Source organism: Podarcis tiliguerta (genome assembly GCF_965153285.1).
Source record: "Podarcis tiliguerta genome assembly, chromosome: 8".
NCBI classification, from domain to species: Eukaryota; Metazoa; Chordata; class Lepidosauria; order Squamata; family Lacertidae; genus Podarcis; species Podarcis tiliguerta.
The window spans coordinates 14,795,038-14,812,650 of NC_139541.1; the positions used below are offsets into that span (position 1 = coordinate 14,795,038).

Sequence of the window (17,613 nt, forward strand, 5' to 3'; positions counted from 1 at the left end):
GGGTGATATGTACCAGGGTGTATTTCAGTACAATACTTCCTTCTCCCATGTGGCCTTGCTATTTGCATATGCATGTACTCTTGGCTTTGACTGTGTTCCTGTGTGGTGTAGTGCAGGGTACAGCATAGGAGGCCAGAGGCAAGGAACCCCTCAATTCAAATCTCATTTCTAAGTGGCCTTTGGTGTATACCACTCACTCTCTCAGCCCTTCCCTCCTAGATTATGGACATAATGGTACTCCCCTCCCTTATAGGGGTTATGGTATCGACTGGTGAAGTTTTGAGTGCTGTATAAATGCTAAGCATTGCTATCCTTATGCTTGTACGATTAAAGAGAGCTTTGACATGATGTGAGAGAACCTCCTTGAGAAGGTCATCAGCTTCTGGCCTTCTGTGGCTTCCATCATAAGAACAAAAGGAGAACCTGCTAGATCTGGCCTGTGGTCCATCTAGCCCAGCATTCTGTTCTCACAGTGGCCAACCAGATGCTTCTGGGAAACCCACAAGCAGGACCTGAGCCCAACAGAAACTCTTCCCTCCTGCAGTTTCAAGGTATTAAGAAGTACACTGTCCCATACAACAGGAGGGCATATCCATCGGGGCTACTAGCCACTGGTGGCTTTATCCTCAATGAATTTGTCTAATTCCCATTCTCCATGGGCAGGAACTATGGCTTCCCGTTCTTTGGAGGTGAGACTCCTGGGAGTTAGCCGTAGGTAACAAGTTGCCCATTTCTCCTAGCACAGCTCATCAATACTCCTTCCCTAGAACAGATCCCAGGGTAAGTTGTCCGGAAACAGTTCCATGTAGCAGCACCCAAGACTATATTGCCCTTAACGCTAAACCTCCCTTTTATTATCTGCATTGTTTCCTTCGGAGCCTTTGCCTTTGGGACGGAAGAGTTTGAAGAGTCTGATGTTTTGGATCCCGTTCCTTTGGCAATGTGCCTGGCTTCCCGGATAACTTTCCGCAAGACGAACCCTCCTGGTCTTTTGCTGGCCAGCAGCTACGCTTCCTTTAGTGCTCCCACTACCCCCACCCCTCCTTTCTCTCTCTCTCTCTCCCCACCCACCCCACAGCAACCCTTGTTTTTCGCTTGTAAAATGGGGCAAGATTGATGGCTCGGGCTGTGGTGTAGATGTTAACACTTCTGGTTGATTTATGGAGTTACTTAGCCGACAAGTGAGACCACTTAGACTCGTTTTGGATAGTAAACCTTTTAATGCGTATAAAAATATAAACAAAATTAAAATAAGCTAGAGGATGGAAGATGCAGATTTGGGAGTGACGTTTTAATTTTATATTTTTCAGTTGTTGTTTTTCTTTTTTTAAAAAAGTAAAGGGAAAGTCCAGTTAAGACACGAAGCAGGAACAGAACCCCTTTTGCAAATGGCAAGCCAGTATTCCTACATTGGGGGAAAGTGTTTCCTATGAATAAAAGCACAAGGGAAAGGTGATAGAGAATGTTATTGATTTAACCGGGGCTGGAGATAGAGATGCAATGGCAGGTATGGCAAGAACGTTTGTAAGTCTTATTAGGAGAGAGACCAAGAGAGAGTAAGCCTAGAACACATTGGCACTTGCTTCTGAGTAGACATGCACCATAAAAGCCATTGTGGATCAAGAAGATCTGGGGTGTCTGCATTTCCCTGCAATGGCAAAAGTTATGCTGGAGGAAGTAGATGATCTCTCCACCTCAAGAGAAATGGTTTTGTTAGATGTGGGACTTGGCTACCTCAACGGAATGGGTGTTCTATATATTGCTTTGAAAGGGGCAAATGAACCAAGAACATTTGTAATAATGCTTCACAATAACACCTAGGCCCTGCTTTCTGTCTTGTGGCTGAGGCAAAAGGAAAATTTGGGAGAGAGATATTTAAATGACTTAAAGGGGGCAACATGGACCAGCAGCTCCAGGGCTTGGATCTCGAACACTGAGGCCAGCTTCCCAATAGAGGCCCATGTGGTTGCCAGGCAACTCACAGGCTTCTCTCAGGCCTCCCTCTCAACCTAGATTTTGTGTATATCACAATTGGGCCTGGAAGCCAACTCTGCATATCCTCACATATACCCAGTGCTTTTTTTTCTAGGGATACTTCATTTTTACCATTTTATAGTTCAAATCAGGAGAAATAAATACAGTAAATGGACAAAAGTACAAAGATTCACAAAATGTTTAGGGTTATGCGTACCCCCATAAAAAAGCACTGCATATACCAATATCAAAATATTGCCCTGGGAAAGTACATGGGGTTTTTTGTTTGTAACAGAAGGTTCAGGATAGAAGTGTTCAGATAATGGCTGGAGCACTGAGGCTATTTTTAAAAAAGGGGGGAGTGTTGTTGTCCCCCCCTATATTATGTCTTAGCTATAGTGTTGGGCTTCAAATGTACTGACTTAGGAAAGCTCTCTGCGCCCTATAGAAACTCCTCATGTAGAAATTCAAGATTCTGGATCGCCCTGAGTATGAGCACAACAATTTTCATCCCTGGACTTTGGAAGGCCTTTCGGCAGGGCGCCCTCTGTGTTGTCCCTTCCCTCACTGAGTCTGCCTCCTCACTGCAACAAGGCCGGAGGGGTCTTGGAAGTAGATCCCTGGATGGCATGTGGGCTCTTGACAGATATGCAGTCATGCTAGCCTTGGCACCAGTTCTACTCACCTAGCTGTTATCATGGCTGTCTCTCCTCCCTGTCTCTTCATTGCCAGGGTACGTTTGTGGCATGCCCGTTGTGGCCTCGAACTCGGGATCTGGAAATTAGTGGTGTGCCGAGGGCCAGATATAAGCTGCCCTTTAGACTTCTGCATGGGCTGCAAGTCAGTCACGCAGGTGCTTATAGCGGGGGGCATTAAATCATGGCTTCCCGGTAACATAAGTCAACTGTATATGTGACCAGCACAACATAGGCCAATTTTGTTCTATGTTCAAGAGCCCATTGCAATCTAGATTTGTACCATCCTGGCCCCAGCAAGACCAGCACCTGTTCTGAACCCCTGGTCGACCTGGCGACAAGTCAGTGTGTCAAGTTCCCACTCCAGGGTCAATCTGCGTGTCCAAACCAAAGCACGATCCCTCAGAGATCCTAGAGCAATCAACATGGGCAGTTGAGCAGATACAGCACCTCAGCTCTGCTGCCCTTTGCATTTGGATTGCCGCATCTGGGATTGATGAGGCATGGGACCCTCACCTGCTCCAAGCCTACTCCAGCTGAGGAATCACACACCTCCTCCTAGAGCTAGCGAGCCCCACCTGCTAGTGAGCTGGGCTTGTCGGCTTTTCCTGCCTCAGCCTCCTAGAGCACCCTGCCTGCTGTTCCCTATGCCTCAGAATCTGCTGTGTTTGTTGAGACAGGGGCCCATCTGGCTCTGGTGATGGGTCCTGTTGCTCTGGTTCCTGTGCACTGACTCCCATCCATCATGCTCCGCCACCCTGTGAGTACTTTCTACACCAACCTCTCCTTCCCCATCCCCAGGTTGCCCTGGTGTGTCTCAGTCCCAGCTATACTCCTTGCCAGGATCCTCTTCCTCCTTCCCATAGTCCTGCCAGTTCATGAAGTCCCAATTTGCCAGCCATGGGTAGTCACCATACAATAACTCTCTGAGGCCTGTTCCACAAGCCACATTGCATCTGTTAACACAGAGAGCAAAACTGGGCAGGTATTGGATGTCTCCTGACCTTCTGCCTTGTCCTGGGCCTTTACAGACCCTAGGAATCTGTGTGTTTGGTACTTATCTTTGCAGGCCCTACCCTAAGAGGCCTTGCTCTCGGCATTTCAGGTTGTGAACCCCTTAGGACCTGGCAGCCAGTTCCAACTAAGCCTCCCAGAATACCTTGCTGTAATCCTGTGGACTCCAGAGCCAATGCGCCATGTGGCAAAGGTGCTCAGTGCCGAGAGTTTGTGCAGCGCCCGTCCGATTTTTGTGTGCGTGCCGTCTGGTTGGTGTTCCAAGCCTGCGAGGTGAGGAGGACAGCAGTGGTTAAAGCAAGCAGCACAGAATCTCCATTTGGGCCGGCTGCGCTCCCAATGCGGCCGGCCTGCCTCTTTCTCCCTTGGCCAGTTGATATATGGCATAAATTAGGCCTCTGAAGGGGGATACTGCATCCTTAAGAAGAAATATGTCCTCATTTTTCTTAAACACCGTTTGCACTGAGTGAAATGTTTAGAAGGGGACGCTGAGGGATAACTTTATTTCTTACCAGGGAGTTCAGAGCCGTTCAGTTAAGCTCATAAAACATTGGGAGTAAGGAAGCTGACAGGCTACCCGTGCATTAGAAAAAGCATTATTCATCCTGGGGGAAGCTCACCCCATGCCGGAGCCAGGCATTTACCAATGGGGTGCTTTGGGGCCCTGGTTAATGAGTGCAGGAGAGAAGGGTTCCGGGGCAATCTACCCTCGGAGTAGGGCCACAGGCCATCCCGTCAACGAGAGTACGGCTCAGAAATACCTTTATTAAGCCATTGAGGAGCCGTCCTCAGTTCAGCTTCATGCAATGGCAGTGATTGCAAAAATGTTTGGAGGAGGATGGAGGAACAAGCCTCTCAAGAGATGATGCTGATGTTGTTGATGATGATTTTTACGGGGGGGAGGGAAAGTTCCAAAGTGACTTACAGGATATTAAAAAATGCCAAAACTATTCTCTACACATTTTAAATCCCGATTAATAGAATAGAAATGACTACAGGTGTGCCATTCAACACTAAGGAAGGGCAAACCCTACCCAGCTTCACTAAAATATAAGCATCAAAAACAGGCCATAAATCATATTACAGTGTACTCTACATTTCACCCCTTTCGATGTGGGGGCAGACAAGAATTAAAAGGGATGGTTTCAAGGCCTCAGTTGCTAGTTTATTGTTCCTCCTGTTTTGTCTTCCAGCGCTCCATGCTTTTCAAGGCTCATATAGGCAGCTCAGGTGGTGATATGAGCCTTGAAAAGCCTGGGCCTTAAAATTAGCAAACAAGGCACTGCTTTTTGTGCTTGGCATGTGGGGACAGAATAGGGCCTTCTTAGTGGCAGCACCCCAGATATGGAACTCTCTTCACTTGCAGCTATACCCTTGAAAAGCTTCCATCATCACCTAAATATATTTTTGTTTGCCCAGATTGATCTGTTAGCTGCTGTGATCCTTAAATTTTTGATGCTGTCCTATCTTGTAGGATTAATCATGATTTGATATTGTAGGATGTCTCGCTGTATTTTCTTGTTTTTGCTTCTGCAGTTGTCTGCATTTTATCATTTATATTGTGTTTAATTTTGCTGGTGGGTTTGGGGAAACGACTTTGTGATGTTTCTCTAGATGGGCAAGCAGCGTACAAATATGTGAGGAAATAAACGGACACGCAAAATAAAGTGAATACCGTATTTTTCGCTCTATAAGACGCACCAGATCATAAGACGCACCTAGTTTTTGGAGGAGGAAAACAAGGGAAAAAAAATTCTAAATCTCAGAAGCCAGAACAGCAAGAGGGATCGCTGTGCAGCGAAAGCAGCAATCCCTCTTGCTGTTCTGGCTTCTGGGATAGCTGCGCAGCCTGCATTCGCTCCATAAGACGCACACACATTTCTCCTTACTTTTTAGGAAGGAAAAAGTGAGTGTTACAGAGCAAAAAATACGGTAAGTAGAGCTAAAAGAAGTGGGAGGGAGCATCACTCTCCCAGCTTCCTTTGTCCACTCTGTACACCTTTCAAGGAGGGAAAACCGTAACCATCCTCAGCACCTCACAATGAAGGGGGAGTTTCTTGGGTGCCAGAGGATGTTCTTGGGCTTTGTGCAATGCCAGATGTATATAGTCCTCCACCATTTTTTAAAAAAATCCTGACAATCGCCCTGTCACGTAGGTTAGGCTGAGAGATTATGACCGGGCCAGAAATCACCCAGAGATCTTCACAGCTAAGCGAGGGATTTGCTAAGTATACAAATTTAATAAATAATAATAACAGTCCAACACTCTAATTCAGCCTTCTCCAACTTGGTGCCTTCCAGATGTTTTGGACTACAACCCAGTGCTGGCCGGTGCTGGTGCTGATAGTTGTAGTCCAAAACATCTGGAAGGCACCGAGTTGGGGGAGGCTGCTCTAAGCCAAGGGTAGCCAATGTGCTTCCCTTCCAGATGTTGTTGGGTTGCATCTCCCATCACCCTTGGCTATTGGCCCTGCTGCCTGGGTCTTCAAGGAGATAAGAGTCCAACAGCATATCCACGTTGGTTGCCCCTGGTCTGACCATCACATAACATTTGCTGTCTGTATTGGGATGGTGTGCCTGTCCTACCAGCAACCTGTAGCAACCTTTGCTTTATTTTTATTTTATATATATATATATTGCTTTGCTTTGCTTTATTAGATTAGATTAGATTTATATACAGCCCTTCATCATAAGATCTCAGGGTGGTTCATACAAGGAAGGAGAATTTCAAGCTCCACCAGAGAACAAAGGCACCCTTGAAGAAAGTAGTTTTAAAGGTGACACGCCACACCCACCACCGCCTTTTTCTTCTTTATGATGAAGCGTATGTTACCATTGGAGATACCTCTAGCCGAATGTAGGCACCCTGGTAACACAAGCTGACACGGGGTCCCCTGTGGCTTGTCAGTCCAAGGTTACCAGCCTGAAGGTGCTGGCTTGGCAGACGGTGCAGAATGCCAGCCATAGAGACATCTTCCTTCCTTGTTTCCATCTATTTCACCCCACCCCCTGCCACCCATGCACACCCCACCCATTTTTTATGCCAAAAGATTTAATATTTGTTTGAAATGAGAAATAGTCCTCAAATGAATTTGGAGAGTCGGGGAATTAATGTCAACTCCCCACCCCCTGCACCAATACACACACACACTTACTTTCCAGCTTCTCTTCTCTCCCCCCCCCTTTCAATTTCTGAAGCCTGCTGATTTGAATATTTATAAATATCAGTAAATTATTTATTGTAGCAATCTGCTGTGCCATTTCACCGATCACCGTTAACACTTTAGGGTTTTCTCTTTCGGAGAGATTGCAGCGCAAGAATTGGCGAGGGTGCCGGCTGAGGGGGACCTGAGGGGGGCACAGGAAAGCTGAGAATGTATCTGTGTGTGTACATGCAAAGTGGTGTCACACAGGGTGGAAGGATTGCTGTGTCTTGCCCGCAGTATGGAAGGGTCCTTTGTATTGCTGTGCATGTTAACCAGCGTCAGAAAAGTTTTCCTCTGCTCTGCGTGTGTTTTTTATGGGTCCAGCGGTCTTACAGAGAAAGACTTAAATAAGACTTTGAGGAGAATGGTCAGGGCTGTTGTCAAAAGATAATTAGAGGGCTATTCATATTTACTGTGTAACTATAGCGAAGCGATATTGTTATTGAACCCCAATTCTGCCCTCCAGAAATGCTAGGTTGTGCAACCATATAACTCCTAGCTTGCATGAATGATATTATTTTGTGAAATTTTGTTTTTGTTGGTCTGGATGGGTGTGTGAAGAGCTGTGCAAGGAAATGAAGTTCTCCCCCCCAAATAAAACCTACTGGAAATCTTGTCTACCCCACTCTATTCCATGAAGCTATTTCCTCTTAATACTACTTATTACTAGAACATATCTCATTTTTTAAAAGAAAAGTTTAGCAAAATTCTGCTGTCCATTCCAGGTCTTATGTGATTGCAGAATACACAGCCTCCAGTTCCCTCCTCCTTGTGTTTCTCATTTTTCAAACCAAAAAATTGCCTCTCTTTGGAGGAAACTGAAAGCCTCTCTTGCTCCTCCAGTCCCATGTGTCCAAGGTGAAGCGGCACCCATGTCCTTTCCAGTGCCCGTCCCCTGGGCATTGCTTGCCCTCCTTCCAGCCATGAAGGATTTGCGTTTCCAGTGGCCATGGACTCCGCTTAGCAGCGCCGCTGTGGAACTCTCCCAAGGTCAGGCGAAAGAGACAGCGTTCCACTAAGCCGAGGTCATCTCTTGAGCTAAAAGCAATAAAATGTTTTATTGATAAACTGGAGCAGCGGGGGGAGGGACGGGTGTCAAAGCACACCAAGTCCACTTTTTTTGCATACCTCCCACCCATGGAATTGGACCCCATCCCTCATGGTGTATTTCCCAGACAGGGCTTTCAAAGGAAATAGAGTAATATTTTAAAAACCACAACACCCAGCCTCATCTGGCCTGTGTTGGGAAATGGGTAGGTATGTTTGGGGCTGGTTTTGAGGAGAGTTGCTCCCTACTGTTTTTGCTGATTCATTTCAGAACCATGGGCCTTGAACCCAGGACCATGTGGACTTCTTGTGGGACTGCTCTGGATTAGAACCCCACATTTGGAGGTGGAGAGGTGACAGTGGGAGGAAATCAAGTCATGGTTGTTGTTTTTTCAAGTGGGCCATGACACTTTTATCTGAAGTTTTAAAGTTCCATGAGGAATCTAAATGATGCAAATCGGGTTTGTTGGTTTTGCCTAGTTGTGCTTTCTGCTCCTCTGTCCCTTCTGCCCCCTTCAAAAAAAAACCCCCCAGAGATGCTCACCTCTTCATCTGACTAGAAGTGTTTCACCCAAACATTGGCCACATAGTCTTTGCCATCTCATGGTCCAGCAACTTGAAAACAAACAAAACTTAAAGCTGAGAAAGTTGTGATGCACAATCAGAGCCCCATTGTCAAATCCCACACCCCAAACGGGACGGGATTATAAACTCTCTTGTTGCTGCTGTTGCGTTTATGTACCATTCCTATAACACAGTCCTGCGTGTGGTTTGCAAACATTGTTAAAAAGTCAAGCCAAGGTTCAAAACACGAAAACCAATGATAAACGCTTCAAATCGGCCCAAGGAATAGCATAGAAACAGGACCAACCCCACCCTGCAGCTCTCCAAGTCCTATCCTGGTTGCTGGGTGGTTTAGATGGCTTCTTGGTGTCATTTGGCTTTGGGTGCATTTTGGCAACCTGCACCTACTTCAGTTGAAAAATGTGTACAGTTTCCAAACCCACAAGAGCACACGCACGCAAGCAAACAAGCTCCCCCCCCCCCATCCACTCCCGTCTGCCTGGCCCGCCATTTCCTCCCTCAACCGCCCCAAACAATGTTGTGAATAATTGATCGGATGAAACCCTCACAGCTCCTGGAAAGCTGGCACGGCGGCTTCCCTCCTGAGCGCAGCTACTCAGCTGGGCTTAAAATTCTTCAATAAGAATACGAGAGGTCCATCTGTTCGTTTCTTCCACGCAGCCCTCTGAAGTGACAGTCCTCACAAGCCCTGCTTCCTTTCCCCACCCACCATTCCCTTCCACAACAGGGGTATCCTCAGCTGGGTTTGAGCAGCACCCCACTCCACTCTATACCCAGGAACGCCCTTCGTCTAGAGTCAAGAGTCCCCCCCCCCCCAGCCATCAGCTCTTGGTCCCTTAATCTACCTGCCCAGCTCAGAGTCTCTTCCAGCACTTTTCTTTCCCAGTTTTTAAAAATTTACCTCTTCATCATTCTCCTGTCTCTCACCAACTCCCACTCACTAACTCTCAATTTACCTTCTTGCTGTGATTCTTTAGGGATAATAATAATAATAATAATAATAATAATAATAATAATAATAATACCGGTAATAATAATATACTAGCAAGATCTTAAAACAGTAAAATAAGCAAGCTACGCTTTCTCCGCCAGATAGGCATTGCCCAGAGTGTTTGGCTGAAGGCTGTTTGTGCACTGTGCTTTCAGTACGGATGGTGCACCAAGAAGAAAGCTGGATTCCGTGACCTGGATAGATGATTGCAAGTTAAGCACATTTGCACATATTTGCTTAATTTTGCATAATTTTGCATCTGCTAAATCCTGAAGAGGAGAAAGGAGCTGAGCAGGCCATTAAAGAACCTCTCCCCAATTGCTAGGAATGCTACATAGACACACAGCATTTTCAATTTTACCCAGAGGCTTTCAAGCCTACCTCCTTGGTCTTGAGGACTAGATACTTGCCTTTCTTTTACATATGGACACTTGAGATTTTCAACTGGCAGAATTATGAGCCCAACGCCAGACTTTTTTCTTGTGAGGTGCAATTGCTGAATAATACTGAGCTCAAAGCATGATGCTCAATCCATACTCATGGGCATTTGTGCTCAAAGCTTACCCTACTGCCTTGCATAGCTTGTTTAGTGCAATTTCCACTGTTCCATGAGGACTAGATGGCTGCTTTTCATTTAAAATGCAGTTGGGAGTTCTCGTGGTTTCCCCAGGTTTGCAAGTTCCTGAGTCCTGTTTCTTTCTTCCCCTCTTCAGGCTCTCAGCTGCTCTAAGCGGGAGGGGGCCATCTTTCTGCCTGCCACGCCACACGGGTGTAAACTTTTCAGCTGCATTGTTTTCACAGGAAGCATTCAGTGTAAATACAGCATGTGGGAGAGTTTGTCCTGGGCAGAGATGAAAAAGTCTCTGTGACAGGCATGGGTTATAAACTGCTTCCTTGGATTGATGTGAAATCAAAACATTTCTTTTCGGGAGAAGAAAATCATAGGGGATGTTTACTTAGCCTGGGATCTTTCGCAAGGCACTAAATGTAGAACTGAGGCTGGTGCAGAGTTCGTGGGGGTGGGGGCTAGGCTGCTTTGGTCCCAGGAATGCCTTTTCTGCATCAACTGCCCATCAGACTTTGCACATACTACAGATTCTGCAGCAGGGCAGAGAAGTAAAGAACATAATATCAGGCCAGTGGTCCATCTAATCCGGCATCCTGTTCTCACAGTGGCCCACCAGGTGGCCTTACGAAGCTGACAAGCAGGACCTAAGTGCAAGAGCACTCTCCTCCTGTGGTTTCCAGTATTCAGAGACAAACTGCCTCCAAGAGTGGAGACAGAACATTGCCACTGTGGCTAGCAGCAACCGACTGCCTTACCCTCCAGAAATTTGTCTAATCCCCTTTTAAGGCAGAGGGAGATATAATGTGTTGCCCTTCTTCATGTGTCAGGTAGAGGATGCCATAAGAGTTTTATTTTTATCTGTTTAAAAAAAGGGAGGGGGAGATGCCTGCAAATAGAAAACTAGCCCATCAGTGTTGAAAGTGCCCCTATTGGCCTCCCACTGTCAAAATGGCAACACCAGCAACTGTCTCACCAGACTGAGGATTGCAGAAAGCGAAAAGCAGGTTTTCCATGTGGGAAAAGGGCTAGAAAGCAGCTCCGCCCTTGGATTGTTAGCTCTTTGCATCACCATTCTGCTATTTCAACCGGTGGGAAAATTTGATCAAAGGAAGGAGCAGCGAGTTAAATTAGCTACAGTTGAAGTAAGCGCCCATGTATAACTGCATTTGTGTGTATCCTTGCCCAAGTACCTCTGTGACTCCTCCCTCTGTTGCCTCCTTTGCTACTAAAGTTTAGATAGTAAGCCCCTAGGGGGTTCGGTACTTAAATAAAAATTAGCAGATTTTAAAATTATTATTTCATAGAACCATAGAATTGGAAGGGACCACAAGGGCCATCTAGTCCAACCCCCTGCAATACAGGAATCTGTTGCCCAACACAGGGCTCGAACCCACAACCCTGAGATTAAAAGACTCGTCCTCTGCCAATTTCTAAGGTGCCCTGCATTTTGATGGCAGAGCTGTGAGGAGCTGGTCAAGATGCCTAAGCCTCAGAGAAGTGCCTTTTAAAAATCCCCTCATCTTTTGGAGCTGCAAAACATTTGCGGTTGTGTTCTCCCTCTTCTGTTGAAGTCTCAGTGTTTCTTAAATACCAGTTGCTGAAAGTGATAGGAGGGGAGAGTGGTGCTTGTGTGCTTCCTCTTGGGGCATGCGGTTGTGAGAACAGAGTGCAGGAGTAGATGGGCCACTAGCCTGATCCAGCTGCAGGGCTCTTCGATAGGCCAGGAGGTGAGCCATGTCTGTGGGATATTCCACATCCTCGCAGCAATATTTCTCCCCCACCCCGCTGCCCACCATCCTTTTCCTTTAGATAAATATTTATAGAATCGTTTTGCCATCTCTACGTGTCTTCGGCTTCTTCCTTCTGGGATGACGGGACTGTCCCTCATCCCGAGGAAGTTGTGGAAGGGTGGAAACGGATGAAGGAGGGGCGGTGGACAGAGAGAGTTGGAGAGATGTCCGTTTGTGCTGAGGCCAGGAGGGGGCTTTCTTTCGGGGGGCCGTTGATAGGATCTGACACCTCGATGCCTCCAGCAGGCTGAGGAAGGCCTGTCCTGTAGAAAAGATCTGTGCTGGACCTTGGTGTGTGTTGCAGAAGCGCTCTCTCTCCCTGTGCTGAATCATCAGTGGCCTGATGGCCTGCCTCGGAGGCTGCTGTCCAAACCTTTTTCCTTCAGCTACGTTCCCCAAGCCATCTTTTCTCCAAAGCATATGGGTGCACCCCTCCTCCCCGTTTAAAACAGTGCCCTCCCCTCTTGAGAGCTTTGGCTGTGATCTGTTTAGCAGAGCTGGTTTTGATGCTCCGTTCCACCCACCTTAACCTCATTTGATCCTCCAACTTAGGTGTAGCTGAGGGCAGGACTCTGCCCTGAGTTTAACAGGCCTTGGTTGAGCTTTCCGGATCAGGTGGGGCCAGGGAAGCACAGTGACGAAACAGCGACCTGGATTCCCCTGAGCCAACATGACACAGGAGGGTGTGAGAGTGAGAGCGCACGTGTTGGTGTGTCACTGGAGCCTCGATGTATTGGGGTGTGTACATGGTGTGTGCTCTCCTGGGAGTACATGGGTGGGTGTGTCAATAGCACAGGTGCGTGTCTTTTTTGTTTTGCTATTATCTGGGAATCGCATATTTGTGGGTGAGAGGAACAAAGGGAGAAGGGCGATTCAGGTTTTTTGCATGGATTGCAGACCTCCCATCTTGAGCCAAGAGGCTTTTAGCAACTTGGATCTTGCTCCTTGCTGCTCAGGGGGAAAAAAAATCTGATCACCTGCCTTTGCCTGAGCTCTGTCTGGCTTTGACCTCAAAGCCCATGAAAAATATGGCAATTAAATGGGGTATGGACTGAATGTTGTACATAGAAAGACCCAGGCTATGCTGTCCTCTGCTCCCCAAAAAAGAGCAAAAAAGAGGAGCAATTTCCTGGATATGCCCAAAGCAACCAAACAACATCTAAAATGTGTTGCAAGACCCATCCTAGGTCGTCGCCACCTGGGCCTAATCATAAATGGGCTGTTCATGATGCAGGAGCTGCTGAGGCCTTTGGCATTCAGATCCAGAAGAGCTGCTGGTGCCGCTGTCTTGTTTCCCTGGCCTAGGAGGGCTCTATGCGGGGGGGGATGGCATCCTCTCCTCCCTGGCCATGGTTTCCTGGGCGGCTTGTGGCCGATTTTGTTTCTCTTCTGCCGCTCTTGGCAGGAGAGCGTGCCCAGAGCTGTCAGCCGCTAATGTTAAGCAGCCACACGCTGGCTGTCGGGGGAAGAGAGAGAGTCTAAAGTTTCAGGCTGTTTGCGTTGGACTGTCAGGCTGGAGGATTAGGGGGATGTCACAACGGCTCCCGGGCACGTCGCTGGGGGTCTGATAGATCACAACCTCCTTCTGTGTTTGGGGGCCTCAAACCAGAGTCATTCATTTTTATCGGGACGGGGGGAGGGAGAATGCAAGAGACCCAGAAGCCTTTTTACAAGCAGCAAGGGAAATCTTGCTCTTTGGGAGCAAGTTGAAAGCATCCTTCTCATCTCCCCCCCCCCCCATGAATCTGTTTTTGCAGCTGGGCAGAACTAGGTACTGAGTGAGGGAAGAGCAGGTAAAATAGCGGGAGAGGAAGAGAGAAGGGGGTTCTTCTGAGCAGCGAGTGGAAACCCTGTCCAGAGGAGAATCTACTTTGGTTTCTCCAACCCACAGCGCACCAAGGGTCGGTTCCTGCAATGTGTCAGCAACCTCCTCCATGCTCAGCAACGAGCCTGTTGCGTGTGAGTCTTATTGCATTGCTGACTCCTGCTGTTAGGAGACGGACAGGCCGTCTTGCCGTGAGCCACCGTGCTGCAAAAGCTTCAGGCTCTGGGGCAATCGCTGTGCCAAGCACACGGCTCAAACGGCTGCCTGGACCCTTCCTGAGAGAGGCGCTGACACAAGTGAGGGGTGTGGACCTAGGTCTCTGTCTCTTCATCTCACCTCAACATCAGGGGAGGGGAGGCTGCATCCTTAAGCTGCTGTGGGGTGGGGTGTCTCATCCTTTTCTAAAGCCACACCGTTGCTGTAGCAGTTGTGGGAAGCTCATGCTATCGGTTTGATAGCCAGTGGACTATAAATTCTCCCCTCCTGTGCTCCCTTCTGAAAGTGTTGCAAACCAAAACTGTCTTATGCATGAGGATGCAACCTCAGTGATGTAAAGATAAAAAGGCAGCTGTGTTGATCCATAAGAGAAAAAACGACAACAACTCCAGTTTCTATTGTTAGGCAATACCTTTATGAGGACCAACCAAAGTGTCACAAAATGGGAAGCAAACCCTTCCTCAGGCTCAGGTGTTACACAGAACAGGGAGTACCTGAGATGAGGGGGGGGGAGACTTTTAAACGTACGATATTTGGGCTGGATGTTGTAACCACTGGATGGGCTTGGGTTCAGTTTTAAGATGGTGATTGGAGCCTGACCAGAGTTAGTCTCTGCTGAGATGCCAGCAATATTAGGTTATGGTGAGGTTTCTGGCTGCTCCCCATTTTTTGAAAACGTAAAGTGCAGCTGTTTCACCCAAATCTGCCTCATATCTTGAGTGAAACCTAGGGATTCCTCATCAGCAAGAGAAGAGAAACCCAAAACAAAACGAACAAGGCAGACCATATTAGCAAAGCCAGAAATGTGTCTAATTAAAGCTTTTGAATTTCACGGGACTCATAGACTGTGGAAGAAGGGCTCACCCAAGACTAATCTGAGAGCCTTAGTTGAGCGGGGGATTGTGAGTGTGGCTTCCTCATGCCCAGAGCTCATGCTCCAGCCACCTTGCCACACAGCTGCTCAAGCAAATGCTCCAGGAATCTGCTCAACTCACTGTGGGATTGTGGAAAGGTGGTCAATGTGGTGTAACAGTCAGAGCGTTAGACCAGGAAGATATGAGTTCAAATCACTGCTAAATCAGCCATAAAACTCACTGAGTGGCACCGGGCCCATCATGATCTCCACAGCTAGCCTACCTCACAGGGTCATTGTGACAGTGAAAGGGAGGGAGCCCCTGAGCTTCTTACAGGAAGCACAGAATGTAAATAATGAAGAAACTGCTAATTTGCTTGTGTGGATTTGCTTTGGGATGAAGCCAATTGTGATTTAGTCCACTTGTTTATTCTTCTTTCGGTTATTTGAACGGTATTCAAACTTGCTTTAGATGCATTGGAGACTACCCCACCCTCTTAACTGTCTTGCTTTCTCTCTCTCTTTTTGTTTCTTCCCTCCAGCTGAAAGAACTATATGCACTGACAGAACCTCAGGTAACCCCAAGATGGCTGCCAAGCGCAAAGGTGGCTTGAAGCTGAACGCGATCTGTGCTAAGCTCAGCCGCCAGGTCGTTGTTGACCACAAGGGACCCGAGCGGGCGCATGCCGAAAAGCCTCCCCTGGGTCGGGAGAGCGCTGGTGGGGGTACCCTCACCACCGCAAAGGATATCGCCCGGCCTGGGGCCAAGGAACTGGGCCCAGAGTTCCCTGAAGGGGTCGACCGCGTGCAGAAGATTGAGGAGGACAAGCGAAGGGAAGTGATTGAAAAGTGGGTCAACGGGGAGTACAGCGAAGACTCCTTGCTGGGGCGCATCGAGAGCAAGGAACCGAGGGGCTCCGAGGGCGCTGAGGTGCCCCCCGAAGGCGTGTATATGGTGCAGCCCAAGGGGTGCAGTGATGAAGAGGACAACGTGGATGAGGCCGAGCCACTGAGGGGACCCCAAGATGGGAGCAGCTTCCTGGATGAACGGGATTCAGATGGGCCTCCCTCGAAGGACGAAAGCTTCCGGGGTCCCAGCAGTGAGGTGGTCTCCAAGCTAGGTGGAGGAGCTGCCTCAGGTAAGGCTCCCTAGGCTGGCATCTCTGTTATGCTCTTTCTTGGGCACTGAATAACTGGTACGTTTGCTGGATGGATCCGGGGTCTGTTTGATCATCCTAACAAATTTCTACCCAGCTGTTAATGGGTTGGTGGCTCTTCTTTTTTGTGGGGGGAGAGCATTTCCTGTTGCGTGCAGCTTGGGTTACTTACACTACTTGCCTACAGGTATTGCTCTGTAAGTCCCTCTTGCAGATCATCTGCTCCCTGCACACAGCATTCTGTATTCTGGACTCAGGTGGGTGGGATGGCGTGAGGGGCTGACCTAGGTAGCTTTTTATCCCCTTCAACAATGAGCAGCATATTTCCTGTGTCAAAGGACGCCTAGGCAGTCCCTGAACCCCACATTGTGGGCTAGCCCCAACACTCCATTTAAAAGCAAAATGCAATTAGATCTATTTTAAAAAGGGATTTTGAAATGTGACTAATCTATTGTAGTAGCCACTTAAAACAATCAATGGTACCTTGAACATTTATAATAAATGAGGACAATCCCCCATATATATATGTATATATATATATGGTTATTAATATATATAATTTAGTAGGCTGAAATAACAATAAGTATTATTTCAACTTATTTAAAATATTAATTGCAGCTACTCAATTTTACAGTGCAACTTTATATATGCCCACTTGAAATTAAGCCCCATCGAGTGCTAACTGTCCCTAGTCCCAAGTAAGTGAGTGCAAGATTGTACCTAACCATCTAATGCCATACATTAAAAAAAAGTATAAAATGGCAAGTTAAATGAAACACCATCGATAACAACATACAACTGCAGCTTCAGCACCATTGCCAGAACTCCTGAAGAAAATCAGAATATATTCCCTTCCTTCTTTCTGCTTTATTGTCTGTGTGTGCGCTTGCAGATGTGTTCAACCAGCTTCGCAGAACATTGCTACAGCACATACCATGAAAAGAGTGCTGGCTTAGAGCTTGTGCTCATGTGTGCTTGCACAAGTGTGTGTCTGCGTGGGCCCTTGGCCCCTCTGACACAGCCGCCGGGCCCTCCGTCTCCCCCTTCCAGCCCACAATTGCTTCCCCTCTTCCCTCGAAGGGGAGAGAAAGGAATGAAGACAGGGACATGGAACACAGAGCTCAGCTAAGCGGGGAGATGTACTGGCAGAAGAGAGAAGCAGCTTCTTTCCCTCTGCCTTCCCCTCTAGAGGAATTTTGGCCGCCGCTGGCACAGCGACAAAACAGCAGCAGCTCCTTCTGTGACACCTCTGCCTGCCACCGCTCAGGCCTGCCTGGCGGACACATTAGCACGAACGAGACTTCTCTCTTTTCCCAGCTCTTCCTGCCCTGGGAACTGTTTCACGGCGAGTTTAATTTCCCTTCCTTTTTTTTTAATTGTTGCCTTCCTTGTTGTTTTTATTTATCTACCTTATGCGTGTGCTTTTTTTCCAACCTCTTCCCGGGACAAAACTACCTTCCCAAGGCGGTTTGCAATATTACCATTGCAGTTGTTACTATTATTACCGCTTAACATCGCTTGCTGACATCTCCGGGGAATGTGTGCTTTTGGCTATTATGTATGGAATGAGGGGGAAGGAGGGGAGTTACGTTATGGTTTGCAATTCCATAAAATCCATAAACAAATCTTAAACCATCATAATCATTGTCAGTTTGTTACCTGCCCTTCCCCACTAGGTCACGGGCCAGGTCT

At 47.6% G+C, this 17,613-nt stretch overlaps 1 protein-coding gene across 14 annotated transcripts in view; it reads left to right on the forward strand.

Moving 5' to 3' along the window:
• CASZ1 (castor zinc finger 1) overlaps positions 1-17,613 on the forward strand; it is a 438,974-nt gene that overhangs the window by 356,322 nt on the left and 65,039 nt on the right. For 9 of the 14 annotated variants that reach the window (XM_083453582.1, XM_083453581.1, XM_083453580.1 and 6 more), the window contains one exon: positions 15,307-15,903. In XM_083453582.1, coding sequence (XP_083309708.1) covers positions 15,307-15,903 — 597 coding nt within the window. Of the gene's footprint in view, positions 1-3,333; positions 3,957-15,306; positions 15,904-17,613 lie in introns of those variants that run through there. The other 5 variants (XM_083453572.1, XM_083453579.1, XM_083453583.1 and 2 more) reach the window with 4 other exon arrangements.